The following is a 24,298-nucleotide window of genomic DNA, read 5'->3' as shown; positions in this document are numbered from 1 at the left end:
TCAGATGAGACGCTCCTCGGGGGGGACCTTCAGCATGCTGTCCATCTCAAGGCGTGCCCCGGCCACCTCCTGGGTGCTGGGGCTGTAGGCGCCTTCCGACTGCCGCTTCTTCCTGGCGGTCATTACCATGAAGGTCAGACCAATGACCACTAGCAGTACGCAGCAACAGGCCAGGGGAATGGCCACCACCAGCCAGGGAACCCGCTCTTTCTGGGCCTGCTTCTGCATGGGGGGGGGGGACAACAAAGACCAGGAGGGACAACATTAGTACAAGAGGGGTGGGGGGGAGGGGATGGTAGCCACTAGGGAGTTGGGTGTCATGAGATAGGATAGGGGTTCATTGTGTGTTGTTCTTTCTTTGTGTTTCTTTGTTTCTTTGTTGTGACCGTTGTTCAAAATCTATTCTTTTTAAATTGATCACAAAAAAAGGAGCTTTCGCAGCAGCCAATAGCGGCTTCTTGATGAAACCACAATGGCTACCGATAACATTTGACTACCCTCCCTTTCATTGTAGGTTACGGGGGGAGCAGGTGAAGGAGAAGAATGGAGAGATCGCGAGAGAACGTACGGTCGTGTCACAGATTGCTCCACTGTAGCCAGGAGGGCATACACACAGGAAGCGGTTGAGGCGATCAAGACAGGAGCCACCGTTCCGGCAAGGGTTGGACTCACACTCATCCACCTCCACCTCGCAGCTGGGGGGTTATAACACATGGTTATAACACAATAAGGACGCATTACAGTACAGGAATGCGAAATATACTGTATATGGGCTCTCTAGAAGCCATCACTTCATGTACTAGACTAGAACTTCAGGATACATCAGACGCTAAACAAGTAATTCAACAGATAAACGATAAGTGACAGATTTACCAAACCAAAGATGAGTGAATGTCAGTGAAGTGAATTGCGTGGAGCCTATAAGACAGGGATGGAAGTTGACGTGAGTGTTCTGAGTGAGCTTACCTGTCCCCTGAGAAACCTGGCACACAGGTGCAGTTGGCCCCCCACAGCCCATCCTGGCAGATGCCCTCATTGGCACACTGAACATCCTCATTGCACTGCAGTGGGGGAAAGCGCCACCTGTGGGTAAGGTACAGAATTACATCCCCACCATGATACTGACCCAAACTCCATTTGATGGTGAAATGAGTGTTTGAGTGTTGTCTTGACTTCAATAATCTTCAAATGATTATTTTAGAAATACAACAAATACAATGATACTGTAGGTAAAGTTGTATGTATTTGTTTGATAAGAGAACTAGGTGTTCAATATGACAGTGATCACAATGATTGGTTGGTTGATTAGTAGGGGAGGAGAGTACTTACTGGCAGAGTGGGCCACTGAAGTCATGGGGGCACACACAGGTAAAGTGGTTGACCCCATCTATGCAGGTGCCCCCGTTGTCACAGCGGTGCCCTTCACACTCATCCAGGTCCTGATCGCAGAGAAGGCCTACGTATCCAGGCTGGCACTCGCACTTAAATCCTGCCAACGCATCCCTACAGGTGCCGTGTACACATGGCTCAGACACGCAGTCATCTGTATCCACCTCACAGCGCTCTCCCTCCCAGCCCGGGTTGCAGAGGCAGCTAAACAGATTAAAGATGTCCTTGCATGTCGCGCCGTTCTGGCAGGGATCCAAGTGGCACACAGGGTAACTTGTGCAGCCCACGTGAATCTCCTCGTCCCCCAGCCTGTGGAAGCGGGCGGGCTGCGGCGGGTCCTGATCGTCCACAAAGGGGAGATAGACGCCCCCCACCCTCACCGCGCCCAGGCAGCCCGTGAAGCTCTCGGCCAGCGCCACCACGGCCTCCTTCTCGCTGAGGAACTGAAGGCTGCCCGCCAGCTCCGGGTTGCTGCTGGCGTCTGTGATCCCGTCCACAGTGATGACCCAGTGGGAGGCCTCGCTCTCCGGCTCGGCCATGGAGATTCTCACCCGGTGCCAGCCGCCGTCGGCAACCCGGCGCACCCCAGAGAAGGCCAGCGCCTCTACACTGTTGCCACTGTGAATCTCCACGCGGACAGATGAGTCCAGCAGCCCTACTAGCAGCAGCTCGGCCCCGTGGGCGGCACGCAGCAGCACAGCGTTCTCCGAGCGCGTACGGAGGTCCATGTACACACTGGTCACTGGGTAGGCCAGAGAACCATCTGCGCTGTACTGCACTGGGTTGTTCTCGAAGGTTGCATTGACGACACCTGAGGGGTAGAGTTAGATTAATAAACAAAATAAACACAATAACCTTGTGTTGTTCCTATTCTTGACGACACTATTCATTTTGAAGAAGAATGCAAATGCACATGCTACATCAAACTGACTTATGTGACTTCCTTTAGTGTTTCTTTTCTTTTACTTCAACTACTCACATTCATATCCATCAGATAGGTCCACACAGCGGCCACCCATGACACAAGGGTCACTGACACACCACACGCGTGTCTCACATGTCTTCCCAGTGAAACTCTCGGGGCACAAACACACAAAGTCGTTCCACGTGATGGTGCACTCCCCTCCATTCTGACATGGCGCCACCTTAGGACCCGTACAACATTTAATCAGTTAGTGTGGGTGGAAAATGAAAACCATTGAAAATGAAAATGAAAATGAAAACTATATACGCAGAAAACTATATACGCACAAGACAATAGTGACAGTGCAAGATAAGTGAGACAAAACAATAGTGACATAGTACAGTATAAGTGAGACGGTTGGACAGTGATGATTGTTGGGGACACAAGACAGTAGACATGACACAATTTCAGTATAGAAGAGTAAAAAAGTTATCATACCTGGCAGGTGTCATCACTGATACAGCCCGGCTCTACGTTCTCCGCATCACTGGGAAAGTACACTTTTCCCTCTGAGTTGTTGAGCGTACTGTTCCATGCGTCCACATCCAGATGCACCCTGTCCAGGCGCAGGTCCTGCAGGCAGCCCTTGAAGTGTCCTCCCCAGGCCTCTGAGTCTCCTTCCCCTGGGAGACCTCCTACATAGGCCAGGTCCCCACTGTGAACCTCCACCTCAGGGATCTCTCCTATATCGTAGCGCAGACCTGAATGCTCAAAGGACACATGCCCATGCTGGACCTTCACCACCAACAGCTGCTTCTCTCCTGTTGTCACAAATATGGGTGCCGTCAGGGGGGCACTTTCGGAGAGGGAGCTGACTAGCACCCTCCCCATTCTCAGGTACACGCTGAAGTAAGCCTCCCCCTCCTCTGGTCGCCTCAGCTGGAAGAGCAGGCCGTCAGGTTTCACAGAGCGCAGGAAGAAGGAGACGCTGAAGTCGGTGCTGTGGCTTTCGCCGATGTCATAGGCGCTGTAGCTCACTGTGTCCTCATGGCTGTACGTCCACGAGGAGAATTCTGTCAGAGCAGAGGGTGGGGTTGTTATTGAAGTTGACAAACACAATGGGGGGACTTGAGGAATAATAAACAGTAGCACAGTACACCATGCTTACCTTCAATGCACCTGTGGCTGTGATAAGGGCGGTTACAGTTGCAGCGGAAGCTGGTCCACAGGTCCACACAGTGGCCGCGGTGGGAGCAGGGGTCGGGCTCGCACCACTCTGTCTTGCTGCATCCCAGCTCCATCTCATGAACCTGGTCCTCCAGAAGGTTCTGAGGCAGGACGGGCTTCAAGTCGATCAGCAGGTCTTCTATACACCCAACAAACCCAGCACCGCTCACTGTGTGCTCCAGGAACTCCTCAGGGGCACCACCCACGTAGACATGAGTAAAAGCCTCAGAGGGATGGAAATGTGGACCATCAGGCCCACCATCCTCCACCTTGCAGCCCTCTCTGTCACAACCAGGCCCTTTCAGAATTAAAACCAGAGACTCCTCGCCCACTGACACATCAGCATCTCGCCAATCTCCATCGCTGACCAGCCCAGAGAACGCTACCTCCAGTTCTGCATCCTCCGAGGCAGCCTTGACGCGAAGACCACCTGCGACTATCTCCAGCAGGAGGTGGCAGTCCGCATCCCCCCTGTAGAAGAGCACCATGTCTGGCAGAGTGGTCCGGAAGCGCAGCCGGACTCCAGGCCTCCGGTGGTGGTGGCTGGCAGCTTCCGTGCGCAACCGCCCTTCCAAAGTAACCTCGATGAGGACGAACCCGGGGCTTGAGAAGGAGAAAGTGGTGGGAGTAGAGCAGAGTTCGTCGTAGAAGCCATGAGGGCAGACGCAGGTGTGGACATGCTCGTCCACTTCCAGCCAAGGCAGGCAGGTGGCACCGTTTTGGCACTTGTGGTCCACACAGCCCAGGAGCTCTATATCACAGTGGGGGCCGCCCCAGGGAAGTTGGTCAAGCTCGGCGTCAGGGCAGTGGCAGATGTAGTCGGCCACGCCATCCTCGCACCAAGCTCCATTCTGGCAAGGCTGGCTCTCGCATTCATCGATGTTCACCTCACAAATATCACCTGTAAATGCCATCCATAGATAGTATGTGGTGGGTATGATAAGATCAAGCTTAATGTTAAACTTAAAATATACAGTTTTGGTCAGAAGTTTACATACACTTGTAAAGAACATGTATGTCATGGCAGTCTTGAGTTTCCAATCATTTCTACAACTCTTATTTTTCTGTGATGGATTGATTGGAGCACATACTTCTTTGTCACAAAAACCATTCATGAAGTTTGGTTCTTTTATGAATTTATTATGGGTCTCCTGAAAATGTGACAAAATCTGCTGGGTCAAAAATATACATACAGCAATGCTAATATTTGGTTAAATATCCCTTGGCCATTTTCACCTCAATTAGACGCTTTTGGTAGCCATCCACAACCTTCTGGCAAGCTTCTGGTTGAATCTTTGACCACTCCTCTTGACAGAATCGGTGCAGTTCAACTAAATTCGTTGGCTTTCTGACACGGACTTGTTTCTTCAGCACACTCCACATGTTCTCAATGGGGTTTAAGCCAGGACTTTGTGAAAGCCATTCTAAGACCTTAATTCTAGCCTGATTTAGCCATTCCTTTACCACGTTTGATGTGTGTTTGGGGTCATTGTCCTGTTGGAACACCCAACTACGTCCAAGACCCAACCTTCTGGCTGATAATTTTAGGTTTTCCTGAAGAATTTGGAGGTAATCCTCCTTCTTCATTATTCCATTTACTTTCTGTAAAGCACCAGTTCCACTGGCAGCAAAACAGGCCCAGAGCATAATACTACCACCACCATGCTTGACGGTAGGTATGGTGTTCTTGGGGTGAAAGGCCTCACCTTCTCTCCTCTAAACACATTCATATTCTGGTCATTGTGGCCAAATAGCTAATTTTTTGTTTCATCTGACCACAGAACTTTCCTCCAGAAGGCCTTTTCTTTGTCCATGTGATCAGCAGCAAACTTCAGTCGAGCCTTAAGGTGCCGCTTCTAGAGCAACAGCTTCCTTCCTGCACAGCAGCCTCTCAGCCCATGGCGATGTAAAACACGCTTGACTGTGGACACTGACATCTGTGTTCCAGCAGCTTCTAATTCGTGGCAAACCTGCTTTTTGGTGGTTCTTGGTTGACTCTTGACCATCCTGACCAATTTTCTCTCAGCAGCAGATGATAGCTTGCGTTTTCTTCCTGATCGTGGCAGTGACACAACTGTGCCATGCATTTTATACTTACAAACAATTGTTTGCACAGTTGATCTTGGGACCTGTAGCTGCTTTGAAATGGCTCCAAGTGACTTGTTCAAGTCAATGATGAGCTTTTTCAGATCCGTGCTGAGCTCCTTAGACTTTCCCATTGTAGCGTTTTTGGCTGAGTGTAATGAGTGTATCAAACGAGCCCTATTTAAATGGGCTGAAATAAGTCACCAGCTGTAGTCAATCATAATCACTCATAAGAAGTTAAGAGGCCATGCCACAAAGCAAATTTGATTGAAGCAACTTTCTACATCACCAAAATTGATAATTCAAGGTGCTGTATGTATATTATTGACCCAGCAGATTTTGTCACATTTTCAGAAGACCCATAATAAATTCATAAAAGAACCAAACTTCATGAATGTTTTTTGTGACAAAGAAGTATGTGCTCCAATCAATCCATCACAGAAAAATAAGAGTTGTAGAAATGATTGGAAACTCAAGACTGCCATGACATACATGTTCTTTACAAGTGTATGTAAACTTCTGACCACAACTGTATATACACTCACCGGCCACTTTATTAGGTACACCTTGCTAGTACCAGGTTGGACCCCCTTTTGCCTTCAGAACTGCCTTAATTATATATATATATATATATATATATATATATTATATATATGTATTGTAATGCCGTATTGCTTTGCTGCACAAAAAGACCATTCGCCTCACCTGTAAATCCATCTGGGCAGATACAGGAGTATCCATTGACCTGGTCCTCACAGGTTCCCCCGTTCTGACATGGCTCAGACTCACACTCGTCAATGTTTACAGAACAGTTCTCTCCTGATGTGGAACATAGAAACAGCACAAACAACATAATTGGTCCTCTACAATTACACAACAATGTCAAAGATTATAGTGTGTAGATTGACCATGAAGTAATACAGGGATTTGTCCAGGATTGTGGTTCTTATTTGGGCTCACCTGCAAAGCCAGACTGACATTGGCACAGGTATCCAGCAGCATCTGTGAAGCTGAACTCCCAGTCCATCTCCCAGTGGGTTGTGTCTGAGCGCTCGAAACATTCTCCACCGTTCTCACAAGGCTCCTCAGCACATTCATCAATATCAACCTCGCAGTTTTCCCCCTCGTAACCTAAAGGACCAAAGAACAGTTAACCAGCCCTGTGTTATACCAACAGCCTAAAAACAAACACATTGTACATGTTGCTCGTAAATGATATTATCACCCTACAGAAATATGTTATATGCTAGTAATCATATGTTAGTTGATCCTCCTGCTACCAATGCTTTTTGCATCTTTTGCATTTACCAGGCGAGCAGAGGCAGGTGTAAACTTTGACCCCCTCCAGACAGGTGGCGCCGTGTTGACACGGATCAGACGCACACTCAGGGATGTCCTCCTCACAATGGTCCCCCAGGAACCCTGTGTCATTGCAGTCACACTCATAGCTGCAGGAAATAAACAAGTGGTATTTTGTAGCCACATTTGCCAATGCAAAACTTGACACTCAACAAAGGTAAATATGTAAACAAACATGTACAGTGAACACACTAGGGACTTTGTTACAGGATTTTGTTTACCATAAAGCAAGGATTTATAACATTCTTACGGGTTAATGGATGCTTGATATAAACAGTCAGACTCCGAAGTAATTTAAGGACCAGAACTGTCTCTGGTCATGTAAGACGATAAATAAAAGCCATGTGCTGCCCTACCTGTCTACCATGTCATGGCATGTGGCTCCGTTCTGGCAGGGCTCGCTGACACACTCGTCAATGTCGACCTCGCAGTCTGAGCCATCGAACCCTGGCGGACACTCACAGATGTACAGACCCATCAGGTCATGGCAGGTGGCTCCGTTGTGGCAGGGGTTGGACTCACACTCATCTATCTCCACTTCACAGTTCACTCCTGACGCAAACGAAAGACAGAGAGGATGAGTGAGAGGATTTGTAAGAGAAAGAGGGGGAGGGGGGGGGGTAAGAGAGAGGGGGAGGATAGGTGAGAAAGAGGGAGAGAATGAAAGAGACAAAGTGACACTTTACCTCAGACACAGTACCTCAGAGTAGGAGAGACTATGTACAGTACAGTAGATTTGAGAGGGCGTATTATCTGCTACAGATCAAAAGTATTTAAAATCCAGCTCTTCTTCACTTAATTTTGAGTTGTATACCTCTCTGCTCTGATTATTTCTAGATGTTAAATTGATGGTAAGGTGTTAAGCTGTTACAAGTAAATTGTGGTCCATAAATGAAAGACAACACATTGTATATCTAAAACTGGATCATTATCAAAGCTCTCTCTCTCTCTCTCTCTATACATATATATATATATATACACACACACACACACACACACACACACACACACACACACACACACACATACATACATACATATACATACATACACACATACACACAGTGCCCTGCATAAGTAATGGGACAGTGAAGCACTTTTTTCTCTCTACACTCCAAAGGTCTGAAATCAAACAATTACTGTGAGGTTAAAGTAGATTCTTAGCTTTTATGTTGTGGTATTTGTGTACATTTATTTCTATTTCAGGGTACTGAAAAGTAATGGGACAATTGGCTTGACAGGCAAGTCAGGTGTGTTCCATCACATCATTTGTGCAGGCATAAGGGCGCTATCAATGTCTAGGAATTGATTCTTTGCCAACATGAGGACCAAAGCGGTGTCAATGAAAGTCAAGGAAGCTGAAAAACCCCCACAAAAAATGATTGAAACATAGGCAAAACCTTAGGCTTGCCATAATCAACAGTTTGGAACATTATTAAAACGAAAAAAAACAGCACTGGTGACCTCAACAATCTCAAACAGGCTGGTAGGCCAAGGCAGACTTCTACAGTGGATGACCAAAGAATGCTCACTAAGAAAACCCCAAAACAACTGTCCCACTACTGATCAGGAACACTCTCCAGGAGGTAGGTGTGAATGTGTCTGAGACTACCATCTGCAGAATACGTCACCAGCCAGACTACAGAGGCTTCACTGCAAGGTGCAAACCACTAGTTATCCTCAATAAGACCAGTAACCTTAGGCAAGCCTAAGGTTTTAGCTATGTTTCTGATAGTTTTTTTTCAAATTGTTCAGCCTAATAAAACCTCATAGTAATTAAAATAAATAAATAAATCAAGATAACTCCAATAGACACCCAGTATTTACTTGAGAATCTCCACTAGCACTGATATACTAACAAAGGAATGCATTACTGCTGACCCCAACCCCCCTGGAGATAACAGTGAAGCCCCCTAGACACAAAGCAGACCTGCTGACACAAAAAAAGGAGTGGAAGAAAAGGAGGAGAGTACAACTGGAGGAGTGTTTTTTCTCACACCACAGGAGACTTATCCAGCAGGGGCTGGGCTGATGATAACAGCCCTTTTATCAAACATCATACTCTGCACTTAACATACTCATCATGCTCTATTAATCAGGAACAAACACAAACCTTAGAATGAAGAAATCTTGGCGTGGAGAGTAAAGTTTCACAGCGAGAAAACAGTTTTTTTTGCCGACAAAATGCAAATGTATTGCTTTCAACGGCACCAAATAATCTGTCTAACACAGTTGGTATTCAAACAATTGTTTTAAGGATGGGTGTGGCTTTGCATCAATATCCATTAACAAATAGCTTTGAGGTGTCTAAGCTAGGGTTCTGTATTGGTAATAACACATATTCATATTTATTATGATTGAAATGATGAATTCCAACACTGTCAAAACGGCATGTTATGAATGGGGAATGAGCGAGGATTGGACAGGGTACATTACCTGTGAATCCTACGAGGCACTCACACTGGTACCGGTCCTTCCCATTGATGCAGGTGGCGTTATTCTCGCAGGGGCGTGAGGCACACTCGTTGATGTCAATCTCGCAGTTGTAACCCTGGAAACCTGGCACGCAGAAGCAGTGGTACGTGGCCAATGCGTCCATACAGATGGCTCCATTCTGACAGGGGTGAGATGAACACTCATCCACATCGTCTTCGCAGTGCTTCCCTTCATAACCTGGAGTGCACAGGCACTCAAAACCCTCCGGTAATAGTTTACATGTCCCATTGCGCAGGCATGGGTCGTCAATACAGTCGGTCACTTGAGCCTGGCAGTCCTCTCCTCCGAAACCTGCGGGACACCGGCAGAAGTAGCCGTTGAGCTCGTCGATGCACTCAGAGTGGGGTTCATAGCAAGGGTTACTGTGGCACTCATTCATTTCCACAGTGCAGTTATCGCCGGTGAAACCGTCCGGGCAGACGCAGTTGTATTCTGTTGTGCCCGGAGTGCTGGTGCATTCATCGCAGGGAGCAAAGGAGCAGGCGTCGTACAGCTCATCACAGTCTTTGCCCATGTAGCGGATCTCCTCCCGGGAGCAGAGGCAGGCATAGTCGTCCTTGGTGCCCACACAGGTGGCGCCATTGTGGCAGGGCCCAGACAAGCACTTGTCCGAGGCGGCTGAGCAGAATATCCCTAGGGAAAAATAGGAGAGAAAATCATTTGTGAGTGTTGGTTCAAGGAGATGTCCAGTAATGCATTGGAGCAAGGTTTGGCTGATTTCGGGCACAAAATGCGCAAAAAGGACGCAGGTCCAAACGCAGGCTTGTTGGCAATTTGTGTCGGCAGTAACTGGTGAAAATGGTACAGCGCTGAAGAGCTATCTTGCCTGCACAGGTGACTGTAGTAGCGGTAATAGAGGCGTGTTCATGAGCAGGTGAAGTGCCATCAGAGGCAAAGTTCTGGCCTTGAAAATAGCACTAATATTTCAGACACAGCCCATAGCATCACTGACAGCACTCCTCGCCGCTGCCCGCGTTGGTGCGAAGACCCTTCATCTGTTACTGTATTGCACCTTCATAACACAGTCAAAAGATGTCACGTGCCAATTTCAACCCTCCTTTGTTTAGGGTAACATAACACTGCTGCAACACAGGAACACACAGATGAAGATTTTGTGAAATTGTGAAAATTAGAATTTATGTGTTCATCTATCGTCTTGTGTCTGCAAGAAGTTGTTGCCATTGGTGTGGCAAAATAACGAAACCTCACTTATACTGCCAGGACCTCTAACACAAATGTAGCGGCCAGGTTTCCCAGACACAGATTAAGCCTGAACAACCCTCATACATGTGGACAAACCAGTGCCATATTGTGAATCGTTACCAAAGTAAGGTCACATCGTGTTAATCCTGGTATGTGTATTCACTCTGACACTAAATCTTCCCTCTGTTAATTTGAAAGGACAAATCATGTTGGAGAGAGTCCTGCAGAGACTCCTTTCACAGCATTCAACAGCCTGGTGTTTAATCCCCAACTAAAAACCCTCCCTACACATACACTCACAAAACCCCTTCCCATTAGCATGGTTGTAATGGTCTATTTTACAGCTCATTGACAAACTGTTAACAATGGGCGTCTGCGGTGACTCCATCCCCTAGTCTTTCCTGTCACCCCAGAGAAACAAGGGGTGACAGGACCACCCCCGGGGTGAAAATAAATACCACAAAAACTAAAACAAAGAGAATACTTAAGAAATACACCAAGTCATAACGACAGGACCAACAGGATCAACTAAGCAAGAAGAGAGAGGGCCAACTACTAGTGCAATATTGTTTATTTAGTCTCTGTTATTTTAAAACAAAAACAAAAGTTTCCCCAGACACGTTTCAGTGAGGCCAGTGCTTGTCTCTGGGCAAAAAGGCAGGCAGGGAGTTTCCAGGGTGAGGTGTCTGTCTGAATTCCAGTCATTGAACCCCTGATAGAAAGGCAGATAAGATACAGATTTTTGGTCGACAGGTGAGGTTTATAGCTGCGCTTGCTACTCTTGGTTGATAGCCTTGCTAAGCCTGATCCATTACCACCGCTCTCTTATTTAACACACTTTATCATTGCTCACATTTCCTCTCAGGAAATTTGTCAGGGAACTCTGACATATTCTATCTCTGCTTGACGTTTATTACTACAAAGTACAGTATGTTATGAGCCACATGTCATTGTTAGAGGGCTTTTTCACTGATAATTTAATTATTTGATAGGGAGACCTTTTTTAACTAAATCACGATCAAATTCCAAATGATGTTAGTACTTCACATAGATAATAGAGGGGGGCCGAAACAACACTGAATGCATTGTGTTCAACCCCTCTCCAGAACCTGTGGTGAAAGCCTTAGGAACCATCTGTATGTAGATGAAACTGAATGGAACTGAATGCTTTCAGGGAGGGGCGGTGGGATTTTCTGTCCATCAGATGTCTGCCCACACTAGCCAATCGCGTAAGCCCTGTGTAGAATCAGTCCACATTCCACAGATTGGGCTAACCCCAAACCTCCACCCCCTCCCCGGCCTCACATCCCCTCGCACTTTGATCAGTGTTCTGTTACCAAATTCTCGTTCAAGCGGAAGATATTAACGATGAAGGGAGTAGGGGGTCAGAGACAAAGGAATGCAGAGAGAGAGAGAGAGAGAGAGAGAGAGAGAGAGAGAGAGAGAGTGTGAGAGAGAGAGAGAGAGAGAGAGAGAGAGAGAGAGACACTGGTGGTGTGGAACATCAGCAAGAGATTTACCTTGTTCTTCACCTCACAAAATGTCAGACTATTCTCTTTGGGACAGGGACATACATAGGACTTGGGTGCACAAAAACAAGGTTTTGGTCATTCGTTGTATAGCTTTTCTGACAGATTGCCTCAGACGTAAGCTTTTAAAACCCCTGGACCTGGAGCTGCCATCTGACACCACAAAGTGAGAGCCATAGAAACAAAAAAATAACTGTTCTTAGTCTTGACCACAGGTCCCAGGCGTGGACATCGACTACACATACCATGTGTGTGATCTTAACTTCGTCAACCACGACAACGGACAATCGCCACCTCACGCCTTTGACCCGTGACCTTCTGAACGAAACGTAGGTGTTTAGAGAACACCCACGGCGCAAGGGCGACACGTGGTTAGACAAAGGAAAGAGAGGAGGGGGATTTACAGTCTTTTAGAAGTCAATTAAAGGCTGTTCATTAGTGCCAGCCAGTTCCACTCCAAGTGAATTACTTTGGACATATAGAAAACAAGGTATAAAGTGCAGCCATTCAGAACCACATGGAGCAGGTGGACAAGTAGCAGTGGCAAAGTCACTATGGAATGTGACCACCATGCTTCAGACTCACACTCTTCAAAACAAGAGCTTGCAAACATGGTTCTATACCCTCATCTTGCAGACATCATGGGAATAGGACGAGGAATTTATTATCCATAATGTTTTCTCAAATACAAACCCTAAATAAAAAATGTAATCTTATTGTGAGAGTAAATGCTTTCCTCAATTGCAAGGTATTTAATCAAGGTTACTGTCAGGGAAAGAGAAATCCCTTTAGCAGCTTGTCAGCTAGCTGAATGTCACAACAGCCGGAGCTTACACCTTGATCTGAAGCAGAGACTCTACAAAAGTAGATGGCTCAGCAAGTGTACTTAAGCTGTGTGGTGAATGCACACACAGTCCAAAAGCCGCAGGGTGCTTCCTGAGGTCTTCCTGAGGTGCGATTGTGTTTTCATTCACTTTGCTGTCTCACACACTCACACACCTGCCACCAAGAACCCTTGGATACCAGAAAGTAGCCAGAAGTAACAATTCTTCTCTCACCCTGCCCCCGAGTCCAGGAAAGGGACGGATACACACATGACTGAAGTCTCCTGTCCTCCAAAAGCCTACGGGGGTCTAGCAAAGTGAGGTTGCTATGGTGACCCAGAAAGTTATGCAGGGGGCTTAGGGAGGGCCAGTGACCTCCCATGACCCCCTTCTTCTCCACAACCTCTCCTGTCCTGAGTGAAGGATGCTGGGATCGATGGTGGGGGCTGAGGTGGAGCTGGGGGGTAAGGGTTAGCAAAGTAAAGTTAAACTAAACAAAGTAAAGTTAAACAAAGTAAAACTAAAGCCGAGCAGACACTAGAGGATAAGCAAAATCAAACTATTTAGTCAAGCCAAATTGTACTGAACTGGTAATTGGTATGGTACGTTTCAACCCACGTTCACTTTACAACACTCCACAGCAGCAGCCGATTGGTTGACTACAGCTACTCTGGGACATACTGTAAGCCTCCCATTGGGTCAGAGCACCACTCACATTTGCTGAATTTTTGTAACTAACACAAATGTATCGTGACACTGTAGAGCGCTCAGGAGAAGAAAAATATAAACCGCAAATTGGGTATGTGCTACTTAGCAGGCTGCAGCGTAACATTTCACTCCAACTTTAATCTGATTTCCATACAGGCATCAGGAGCTGGAAAGAACACATTCTAATTATACGGCAACTTGCGTGCCAGGGGATGAGGGAAGCCAAGTCAATCTCCTTCACCTAATTCTGCCCTGCTTTGGCCCAGGGGTTACACTCCATTGGGTCACAAGAAGGCGCATTGTCACCAATTCAAGGATGTTATATCTTTAAAAAAATAAAAAAGGTTTGGTCCTGACCTTGGTTGTAGTTGATTCGACTGTTTTTGGCTACATATTTTGCTTCTTTAGCCACTGAGATTCCTTAGATACTGAACCCTGTAGGGCCCCAAAATTCTGGAAATATGCCCAAACCATCTTGCAGACACACAAATACACCTCTGAAGAGTTTGTCTCTGACAGTCTTTGTTATTTAGGTGATGGCATTGTTTTACATGCAATAAATGTAGGTTAATTGTGCTGATAAGACACTCTGTGATCGGTTGATTCTCTGAAATTGTAATTCTTGCAATGCACTCATACACATGACCTTCACTGTGAGAAATGGGGTGATAACACATATTAGATGAGCTTTCCTATAGTTATGCATACAGTAGGCTACAGCTCAAACTTGTCATCTTGTCATCACAAAACAGCTGTTATGAACGAAGGTGTGTGACAGTGTAGTAACTGTCACTGTAGTAAAATAAGTTTTATTTCCCAAACCTACTCCTATATTCCTTCAATAAATGTTTGCTTGTTTTAAGGTCCAGTATGTAGATTTTAGCTTTAAAATAGTGCTAAATGGCCATGATAAGATCACATGAAGAATGTTCAGTGAAGAGTGCTGTGTACAAGGATATGCACATGTTTGGCACTATTAAGAAACGTAACATATGCGCGTTTTCAGTGTGGCCAGTCGGCAAAACTACATGCTGGAACTTTATGGGTTTAGAAACGTTCATAGGCTTATGTTTCATTCGCCCAAAATGCCTACAAATTCACAGCTCTCCTTTTGAACTAATTGTTTGACAACCATTCCTGTCCTTGGTTGACTCCTCTGCGTTACGCCAAGTTAAAACGTCAGAAAAGCTCAGGCTTATGTTGTACTGTATACGGCTTGGCTTGAAATACTTGTTTGGGTATAAAACAAACAGGGCACATTATAAGCATAGATACTTCCGCATGCGAACTAGATCTACTCAGACAGCTGTCCAAACATCGAATTGAAGAAACACTGCAACATACTGTACTCAGTAGAGTATGAAACGGACTTGAAAATTCAAGCCCGACCCGGCCCGGGCCCGTTGAGATGAGGGCAGAGCCCAGCCCGAGCCCGACACCGAAGACATGTTTATGAGCCCAATAAAAGCCAGAATTCTAGAAAATGGCTGTGCTGTTATCACACAACAGCACAAATGCAGCACTGCAGAGTAAGGAGAGGAGAAAGCCACTCACTGACAAGAGTGGAGTGAGACTGCTTGAAAACTCACCTTAGTTATTATCAACAACTGTATTTACTAACCTTTATAGAATACCTTATATATTTCCGAAATGAGACATATCTTACCTGTGTTTGTAAGCATTGATGTAAATAGTGCAGAAGGCTTCACGCAGCAGAGATTGTTATCCTTTCAATTGATCTGATAACCTTGGTCAGAGTAGTATATTAGAAGAGTGGCACCAATGAAGTGGTGGATTTTCTATTGCGTAATGCTTATGGAGACTCAAATAGTTCCTTCACGCAAACCTATGGAGCAAGTCTGACAAATATTGCTAACTTAGATACTGAAACTTATATTGCTAACTTAGATACTGAGAACCATTAAACTTGTAGTTATATTGAAAGTTGCGTGGTTAAACCAATTCAAGAGAGGGATTTTCCAAATGTGTGGTAATTTTATTGTTTTACTTGAGAGTAGCCGGGATGGTTTGGGGCCGAAAGTGCCTATTTTCCTCCACAATTTTTCCCCGTCTTAAGCCTTGTTAGCCCTGCCCACTTACATATTTGAGTCCAATAAAAAATTCTATATTGGGTAAATCAGGAAGGAATTTTTGGTAAAAATGTTTTTTAAAAATCCAATCATTTCAGTTTATACCAAGTGGCCATATTGTTTATCGCAACAGGGACCAGGTATTTTATCAGCCTTTTAGAGAGCTAAGCCATACTGGAAAACGCAATGTGAAAAGACAATTATCTGAGCCAGCTCTGTTCATTTGACATATTGTGAAAATCATATGGAGGTATCCTCTTTTTCCTGTACCACACTTTTCCTCCTCTCCTGTAAGGCAGGTCCGATGGCCTTTCTGACCCAGAGAGAGACTCTGCTGTAATCTCTCTGGGCTGCTTTGGGCAATCCACTTGCTTCTCTCTAAGCTCCTGATAACAAGGAACCTGCCCAGATTACCAGAGGGAGACAGTCTGTCGTTTGTCACTCACGCGCACATGCACACACACACACACACACACACACACAAATATACACAATATATAGGCATACACACAAATATCCATACTATTCACGCGTACGTATGCCATACAAATATACCTATAAGTACTCATGCACAGCGCCCTGCGTAAGTAATGGGTCAGTGAAACATGTTTTCTTCTTTTGTCTCTATACAAAATTTTGGATTTTAAATCAAACAATTACTATGAGGTTAAAGTATAGATTAGCTCAGCTTTTATTTGATATATGGTATTGTGGACAAATTGGTTTCACCATGTAGAAAACACTTTGTATACATAGTCCCCCTATTTCAGGGCACCAAAAGTAATGTCCAAATTAAGCACTCATGTTTAGTATTTGGTCGACAGTCCTTTGCATACAATAACTGCCTGACCCGACCAGACGCTGGTTATCTTGTCTGGTGATGCTCCGCCAGGCCTGTACTGCAGCCATCTTCAGTTGACGTCATTTATAAATGGTGAAACTAATATGTACACAAATACCCTCAAATAAAGGCTGACAATCTCTACTTTAACCTCATAGTTATTGTTTGATTTCAAATCTAACCTTTTGGAGTATAGAGCCAAAAGAAGTACTTTGCTGTCCCATTACTTACACAGGGCACTGTATAACACACACATGCTTATGCACATCATGCACAATCACTCAGAGCACACACAACATTTAAAGGGCCATTTCACCACTTTGTAAACTCATATTCATTAAATTATAAAAAAAAAAACGTTTTATTATTACTGTGAAAAATGTACACACATTTTCACAAAACTTTCCAAATAAAGAGTCAGCCACCAGTCTCCAAGGAGGGTAAATGAAGAGCAACATTAGCTTTAACCTCAGTTTCAGATTAACCCATTTACACTGTACACTGACTCATACACAGATTACAGATGATTTGTCCCTGACTCAGGTCATGTTTACTGTATACTGAGCACCAACTGAGACGGCTGATCCTGAGTTACACACACACAAGCCCTTCTGAGGGCAGCTAGGCAAGAAGGCCATCTCCAACACCTGTCTTATCTCCACTCAGTGGCTACGATGGACAGCAGGGGTCCCAACCTCTACTCTCAACACCCCCTTCCATCTGTCTCTCTCTCTCCCATACACATGTGTGCGCACACACACACACACACACACACACTCCCCCCCCCCCCCCCCCCCCCCACACACACACACACACAGCGTCCCTTCCCCATTTCAGTTTCTTAGCTCAACAACCCCTCACCACACAAGCACACATCCATACATCCATACATACATACACACTCACTCATTCACTCATGCATCCCGCTCTCCCTATTCCAGGAGGACCAGTCATCGCTAAGAAATTGCCCCTTTGTGATGTCATCACCTTTTCTCCTCTTTGCTCCCTATCTGCCAAGCTATGCCTTTTATCTGCTGTGACCTGGCCATGGGTGCGGAATGCCAGTCACTCTGAACATGTGGGCAGGGGGACAGAATAGCACCCAATGTTTGGGGGTCCAAGGTATCTTTTACCACCTCAGAGTGTGTAGTGATAGAGGACCCAGGCTTGGCTGTCAGTAAGTGTAGACACCAGATCCTGATTTGGTTGCTGAATAATGTTAGTTTACCTTTAGAGGTTATACATTCACTTAGGGATCTTTATTTTTTAGATAAATTATTTGTATTGTTTATTATAGTAAATTATATTCTTTTTATTGTTTATTTTATTGTTAATTTAATTCTAGTTTATCTTCATTCCTCCCCCATTATACATTTCAGTTTAGACTAGACTATTTGAACATCTCCAATTTGGAAGTGACTGCAGTGTGGTCGTGAAATGTTTGGAGGGTCCCTAGTGAAGTAACCTAATGGAGACAGTTGGTAAAAACGTTTTTTTGTTGTATAACATAGCTTCAACAAAAGACTATATGTATTTGGGAGCAGCAGACAGTTACTTTATTTTCACGATTTATCATAATGGGATGTGAGGTAAGGATTGTTATATGATGGAAGTGTCTCTCTTCCTGGGGTGTTGAGCTCACTCTAGAGTCTGTGGGTCTGTAAGATCGGGTTCCTTTTCAGTAGTGCTTCCTTTTCAGGAGTTGGCGCACACTCAGTTGCACTGGATGGGCCATCTCCTTTAAAAATAAATAATATAATATAATAAAAAATGTTAAAAACACTTCAGCAATGTCCATTTTTAGCTTGCTAGTAATGTAGCTAATAGCTCATTTGCTTTTTTCAAGAGTAACCAAAAAGGGGAGGAGGTTGTTGTCCTCGAATCATCACTTCTGCTGAAAGCCAATAAAAATGTGACCTCTCGCAGCCAGCGCATCGGCTGATCACAATTTCTCCAGACCTCCAAAAGAGGCATAACTTAATTTGGTGGTATGGCCACGCAAGATTACCAGCCACCCAATTTGAACCCAGATTCCTGGTGGGGGTATCAGAGATTGAAAAGTATTGTTCATTTATGGAGGGATATAGGAACCTGTTTGTTTTCACTTGGCCTCTCTTTCCCTCCAACGAACTCATCTGAGGGGGGAAGCCCCGGGGAATGGAGAGATAGGCATCTGTCTGTGTGCAAGTGGCCGTGGCTAATCAGCAAACACACACTCCAGGGGTCTCACACGCTTAGTGGTGCACTGCTACGACTGCTAGCATGCTAGGTTGCTAAGCAGTGCTACGACTGCTAGCATGCTAGATCGCGAAGCGCTGATCGCAAACTCAGTGCTCAGCAATAACGTTTCTTGAGGTTATGTCACCTCATATTGTCTCCATTAAATCACATGAATGGAGTTTCCAATCAGTGATCTCACTTTTGGCTACGCTGTATGTGCATGCATGCATGCATGATCTGATTTGGACCTCTGCCTCCGCTTCTGAACTATCGACTGGTGACCTGTGTCGTTATTGACGAGGAGGAGCTAGAAGTCTGTTTTTCTAGAATGAAATAATGATTTTAAAGACAATTTCAGCATTTGTACCCAATCAGCAAGATATCTAAAATAATTTTTGATTTCTTGGTGTTGTCCCATAATCACAATCATCTCAAGCTTTTGTGTTTTTACTATACTACTGTTTCCAGTGATTTTAATGAGCACTACATAGGTTATTCAACCGTTGCCAAAGCTTAAAGTTGTTCAAAGTGATTAAGCCCCAAATGCTAATCATTTTTTGGAGGCCCCTCCGATAATGCCCTGTAAATTGGTCCGGGCTCCGTCGTCATGGTTATGAGCAACAATGGACGCTCACCTCCCACTCTGTCTGATTGAGACTCTCTCAGATGGGGGTGGATTGAAGGGAGGGGGGAAAATAGGCCAAAAGAAGCCAAGCCCCTCCATGCGAAGCACTCCTGTACCACTCACCAAGCAGCATCTCTGAAAACACAGAGGCGAGGGGGAATTCTTGAGACCACTTGTTTTAAAAGAGTTACTGGCATCAGTGGGAACCAAACAAAAGATGGAATACTTGAGAACAATAATTTTAAAGAGTTCTAGTTATGTTTACATGCAACGGAATACCAAAGTGAGTCAAGAACAGTGAGACACATTTGAGATAACTAAGGAACACATTGTTGGTAGTGTGTGGGAAATTAAGTTTTGTGTTCATGACATGTTCATTGAATTATCTCTAAAAAGGACAAACAGGCAAAGGACAGTTCAAGATAGAATATTCCGACACCTGCAGGGAAAATGTGTTCAAATTACAAATGTGATTTTCCTAAGGAAATTAGTCAATTGAACCATACATTTGCACAGCTTCTTCTGATCTTACAATTACTTCTGAAGTGTATGTGCGTGTTTACTCCTATAAATCTTTCCGCTCAACCTGTTGCTTTCGCAGGAAAGGGATTACAAGCTTTCCCCAAACAACTGGCAAGTGGCCGCACTTGTCCCTCTCTAGGAGCTTACACTCAGTCACTTCTAATACTTTTCCATCACATTCAAAATCTACTCCAATGGAAATAACAAACACCCAAATATCACTTTCCACTACACTGCATTAAAAACCAAAACAAAAAATGTGATTATCAGTCGCAATAGACTTACCCCATTTGAACATCATCATTGTCAGCAACACTGTTTTGAGATTTAAATGAACTTTACCGAACTCCATGGTGAAGTAAGTGACCCAGGACTTATAGGTCCAAGAGGAATACAAAAAAAAAGTCTTCACTTCAAAAGGCCCGTCTTGGCATCATGGAGTTAGCAAGTCCCTTGGTTTTCTCCTCTGTGCTGTGCAGCTGGCATGCTACAGACACTCCATGCTTGGTCACTAATGAGAGCAACATTAGCTTGAACAGGCAGACTGGCCCGGAGTGAGAGGGTGTAATCACCCAGCTAGAGGGAGGGCAGGAAAACAAGGGACGGATCACGTGACATGGGGTGGATTCTCACCCACTTACCCTTTCTCACACCATCCCCTCTCTGTGGGTCACGGACTGGGTATAAACAACCGGCCAGCTTACTGGCCTTAAAGTCTTGTGTGGTAATATAAGATGTTACTGATTATGGTTAGAAGTATTTTTAATGTAGCCTACTTTAAATGTGTGTATTGTGTTGGCACTGTCATCATGAAAAACGTTGAACATCTCACCCTTTCATTTGAATTCCATATTAAATATGAACACCTATATTGACTAGAATTTAAATGGAATATGACCTGTGTTTTCAGTACAAAATGTGTCCATGACATGGCCTGAAATGTGTCATGTTTTTGAATGAGATAAAGTGAGCATTAGTAGCCCATATAAAGTAGTAGCCCTGGAGGGACTCCAGTCCGGGTTTTAGCCACGAGGTCCTTAGCATCCTCAGAAACTTGATGGCTCCATTGTGAACATTGGGCTTATCACTCAGCCGTACAGCACCTTGCCAAGCAGAGACTAGTGGCAGCGCCACACAGCTCTGCCCCACGGTCCACCAGAGCGCATTGCACCAACAGACTTTAGTCAAACCACATAGCTAGCACAGAGAAGGATTATGAGAGTCTTGGAAATTTCTATGAATGTGTGTGTGTGTGTGTGTGCATAAGACCACAGACCAAAAAACAGACCGCAGCCAATCTTCATTAGATAGCCTAGAGGCACAGCACAAAGTGGCCAGACTGTAGGGATAAGCCTAGACCCCACCTGGCCCCTTCCAAAACAGACGATGGACAAACGATTGGCTGAACCGAGGATAATTAGCCCCCCGTCTCTGTACGAGGGCACCTTCGAAATGACATGACAGATGCTGGTGTGTGTGTGTGTGTGCGTGCGTGTGTGCATGGGTGCGTGCGTGCGTGCAGATACTGACTGCACAGAATAGTTGGGGTAGAAGGTAAAATCAGCTATATTTGACAACTTTGGGCTGACTTGCTCAGCCCTTTGTGTCATCCACTAAATGAATGAAATAATTTGAATTAAATAAATCTGCACTCTTCAAACTCTGTTTCCTCCTCCAGTGAGCCCTTGTTGGTTAACTGAGGGGTGGTCTTGGCGAATGTAATTCCCACTGATTACCTATGGACACCTATGGAATACATCATTGGCTCCAAAGTATAATATATAGCAATAAATCTGAATTGGATAATGGTGAAATGATTTACTCAATTCATTCCCTGAATTAGCTGGAGCTCAGTATGAATGGACACCAACCCTGGTAAAATCCGCAGTGTTGAATCATATCTTCGTTATCTTCAATGTTTACAATGTCTTCTGTGCTGGATCCTATTTCACAAGATTTCACGAGACGTCCTTTACTAAAACTAGCCTGTGCTTTCCTGGTCCAGGGAATGCAAAGTGTGCCAAAACACGATATGATGCATGCTTACTAAGGAGTAAGTTACTGTCAGGCCTTGTCTCACACGTCCTTGAGAAGATCCCCTTTAATCAGGATAAGATAGCCAAGACTTGTGTTTGACAGCTAAATCACACAAGAAATGAGTAACCCACTGTAAAGTGTTTCTCTGTGCTTAGATTGAAACCTTAATCTCCAACATCCACACACTCCTACACACATACTCATGTTGAATTCATGTGTATGGGTTTCCTTATCTTACCTACTTCGTAGATAAACATGTTTATTAACTGTCTTCACTCATAGATGCCATGACGGAAAGTACTCCTACACTTAAGCAGATGTGCCTAAGCACTTCTGTGTTTTTTGGAATTCAGCGAGAGATTGATATCCTAAATGGCCAAATATTGGATAGCAGCAACAAGAGTCGCCCTGGCTACAACAACAATGATGCTTAAGGATTTATTCATCATACTCAAATCAGTAGTCTGTATGAGGCTTTTCCTAACAGTCCCTGCGAAGCTAAATATAAGGGATAATATAGTTGGCTAAACAAATAAAACTCATGGAGTTTAAGTGCAGACTTATGCACTTCATAGTAATCACATTTCCTCAGTTAGGGATACAGGAGTAAACCTAGTCCCTTATAAACCTCATAATCATATTATTGACACAATGTTAGGTAGCCATTCCTTCCACAGTGCTCTATGTATGTATCAGAATAGAATGAGGTAAATATTTCAACAACACTTTTACTAAAAGGAGATTAGGTAGAATTATCTTTATCTATAAGACTATATAGGCAGCACTGCTGTATTTTTAAGCTGTACCTACTATAGGTAAGGAATAATACTCAACGGGATGTGAATATGTCTCACTTCAAGACCTGGGTCACCTCTTATAGTGTTGGGGTCAATCTCTCTTCAACTTAGCTTCAAGTCCGGAAATGAATAGAAACAAATTCACTTTATATTTAGCTCACTGACCTATTCTGTTGAAATCAATGAATGTACAACACTGACTTCCTCATACATTTTCTACTGGGAATGGACCTTAGCCTTGGACAGTTTAATGAAGACACAAACAGCTCAGCACCTCCATTCTTCATCTCAGTCAAGTCCATACAGTAGGGGACCTTGGGCATAGTGTAATCTTCCCTTTAAACTGGGGGAACAGTAAAGCTATTCACTGGCATCTATTTACAAAAGGACAGGCATAGGAATAGTGAGAGCCTTAATGGAGGGAGAAGCGACTTTTACAAGTAAGAGTATAGTGCCACTTGCGGTGAGACTATGGAGGTGATGGCTTGTTCTTATTGAAAAGCCAACATTCACAAACACAGTTTTTGGCTTTCCGTTGTTTTACCGCATAACAGTTGTTGAATGGATGCTTTCCCTTGCTCAGTCAAATAGAGTAACTTGCTTTTTAGAGTTGAGCATAGTTAAAGTTGCTAGAGTAGAGCATACAGCATTTTTCATGTGGGATGGTAAAGAACCAGTCCTTTGATGTTCCGAGGTAGAAGACTCAGGGATTTAACAGGACGCCATTGATACTGTAGGAACAACTTGGACTTCTAGTTAAAAGAGGAAAACTATGCGTACTGGTACTGTACATTGGAGAGACAGGCAAAAACTACCCGAGTCATTGGGACCTTCTCTGAAAGCTATCTTTAGACTTCCATTATTCAGCATTAAACCATGACTCCACTGGCATTGTAATGGAGTGCTTTAGTTGGCTCAGGAGAAACTTGCACATGGAAGACATATTCTATGGGTAGGTGGTACAGTAGGGTCAGAGTTTAAAAGGTTCATGTTTGAGCGACGGTATTGCTGAGGTACCGCAACAGTCAACTGGCCTTCTCCACACATTTTATTTGAGGTGTTTCACCACCAGAGGGAATCGTTGAGCAACTATAATGGATAGGCTTGTTTTGAAACAGTAGCTTGTTAGGTTTGTTGTTACTAACTTATAGCACAATAAAGATGCAGAGGCAGAGCTAAGGCTTGTTTACTGAAGCACTGAAGAAGACAGTTTTTTACAAAAGCATGTGCATGACGTCATCAGACTCAACAAGTCGATCTTAAAGGGATACTCAATCAATCTATCATTGTATATTCTATTCAATACACTACATAGCTCATTCTGCGTCTTCACATGCCCAATTTGTGAGCTGATATTAATTGTATATTTTAATTAAATTTGTAATTCTTTTTTTTTCATTCTGAATTAACAATAATGGCAGCCTGGATGAATTATGTGAGGT

At 44.4% G+C, this 24,298-nt stretch overlaps 1 protein-coding gene across 1 annotated transcript; it reads right to left on the bottom strand.

Moving 5' to 3' along the window:
* On the bottom strand, positions 1–20,374 carry crb2a (crumbs cell polarity complex component 2a; the record flags this gene model as incomplete). The annotated part of the gene is made up of 13 exons (XM_083669463.1): positions 1–222; positions 569–695; positions 967–1,083; positions 1,330–2,200; positions 2,369–2,534; positions 2,792–3,366; positions 3,462–4,421; positions 6,311–6,424; positions 6,566–6,736; positions 6,914–7,053; positions 7,321–7,516; positions 9,401–10,093; positions 20,308–20,374. The coding sequence occupies 13 exons, from the start codon at positions 20,372–20,374 to the stop codon at positions 1–3; spliced, it is 4,419 nt and encodes a 1,472-aa protein (XP_083525589.1).
* Positions 20,375–24,298: the final 3,924 nt, after the last annotated feature.

The sequence above is a fragment of the Argentina silus genome, assembly GCF_951799395.1.
Source record: "Argentina silus genome assembly, chromosome: 5".
Classification (NCBI taxonomy): domain Eukaryota; kingdom Metazoa; phylum Chordata; class Actinopteri; order Argentiniformes; family Argentinidae; genus Argentina; species Argentina silus.
This window is presented reverse-complemented; position numbering and strand designations above follow the sequence as displayed.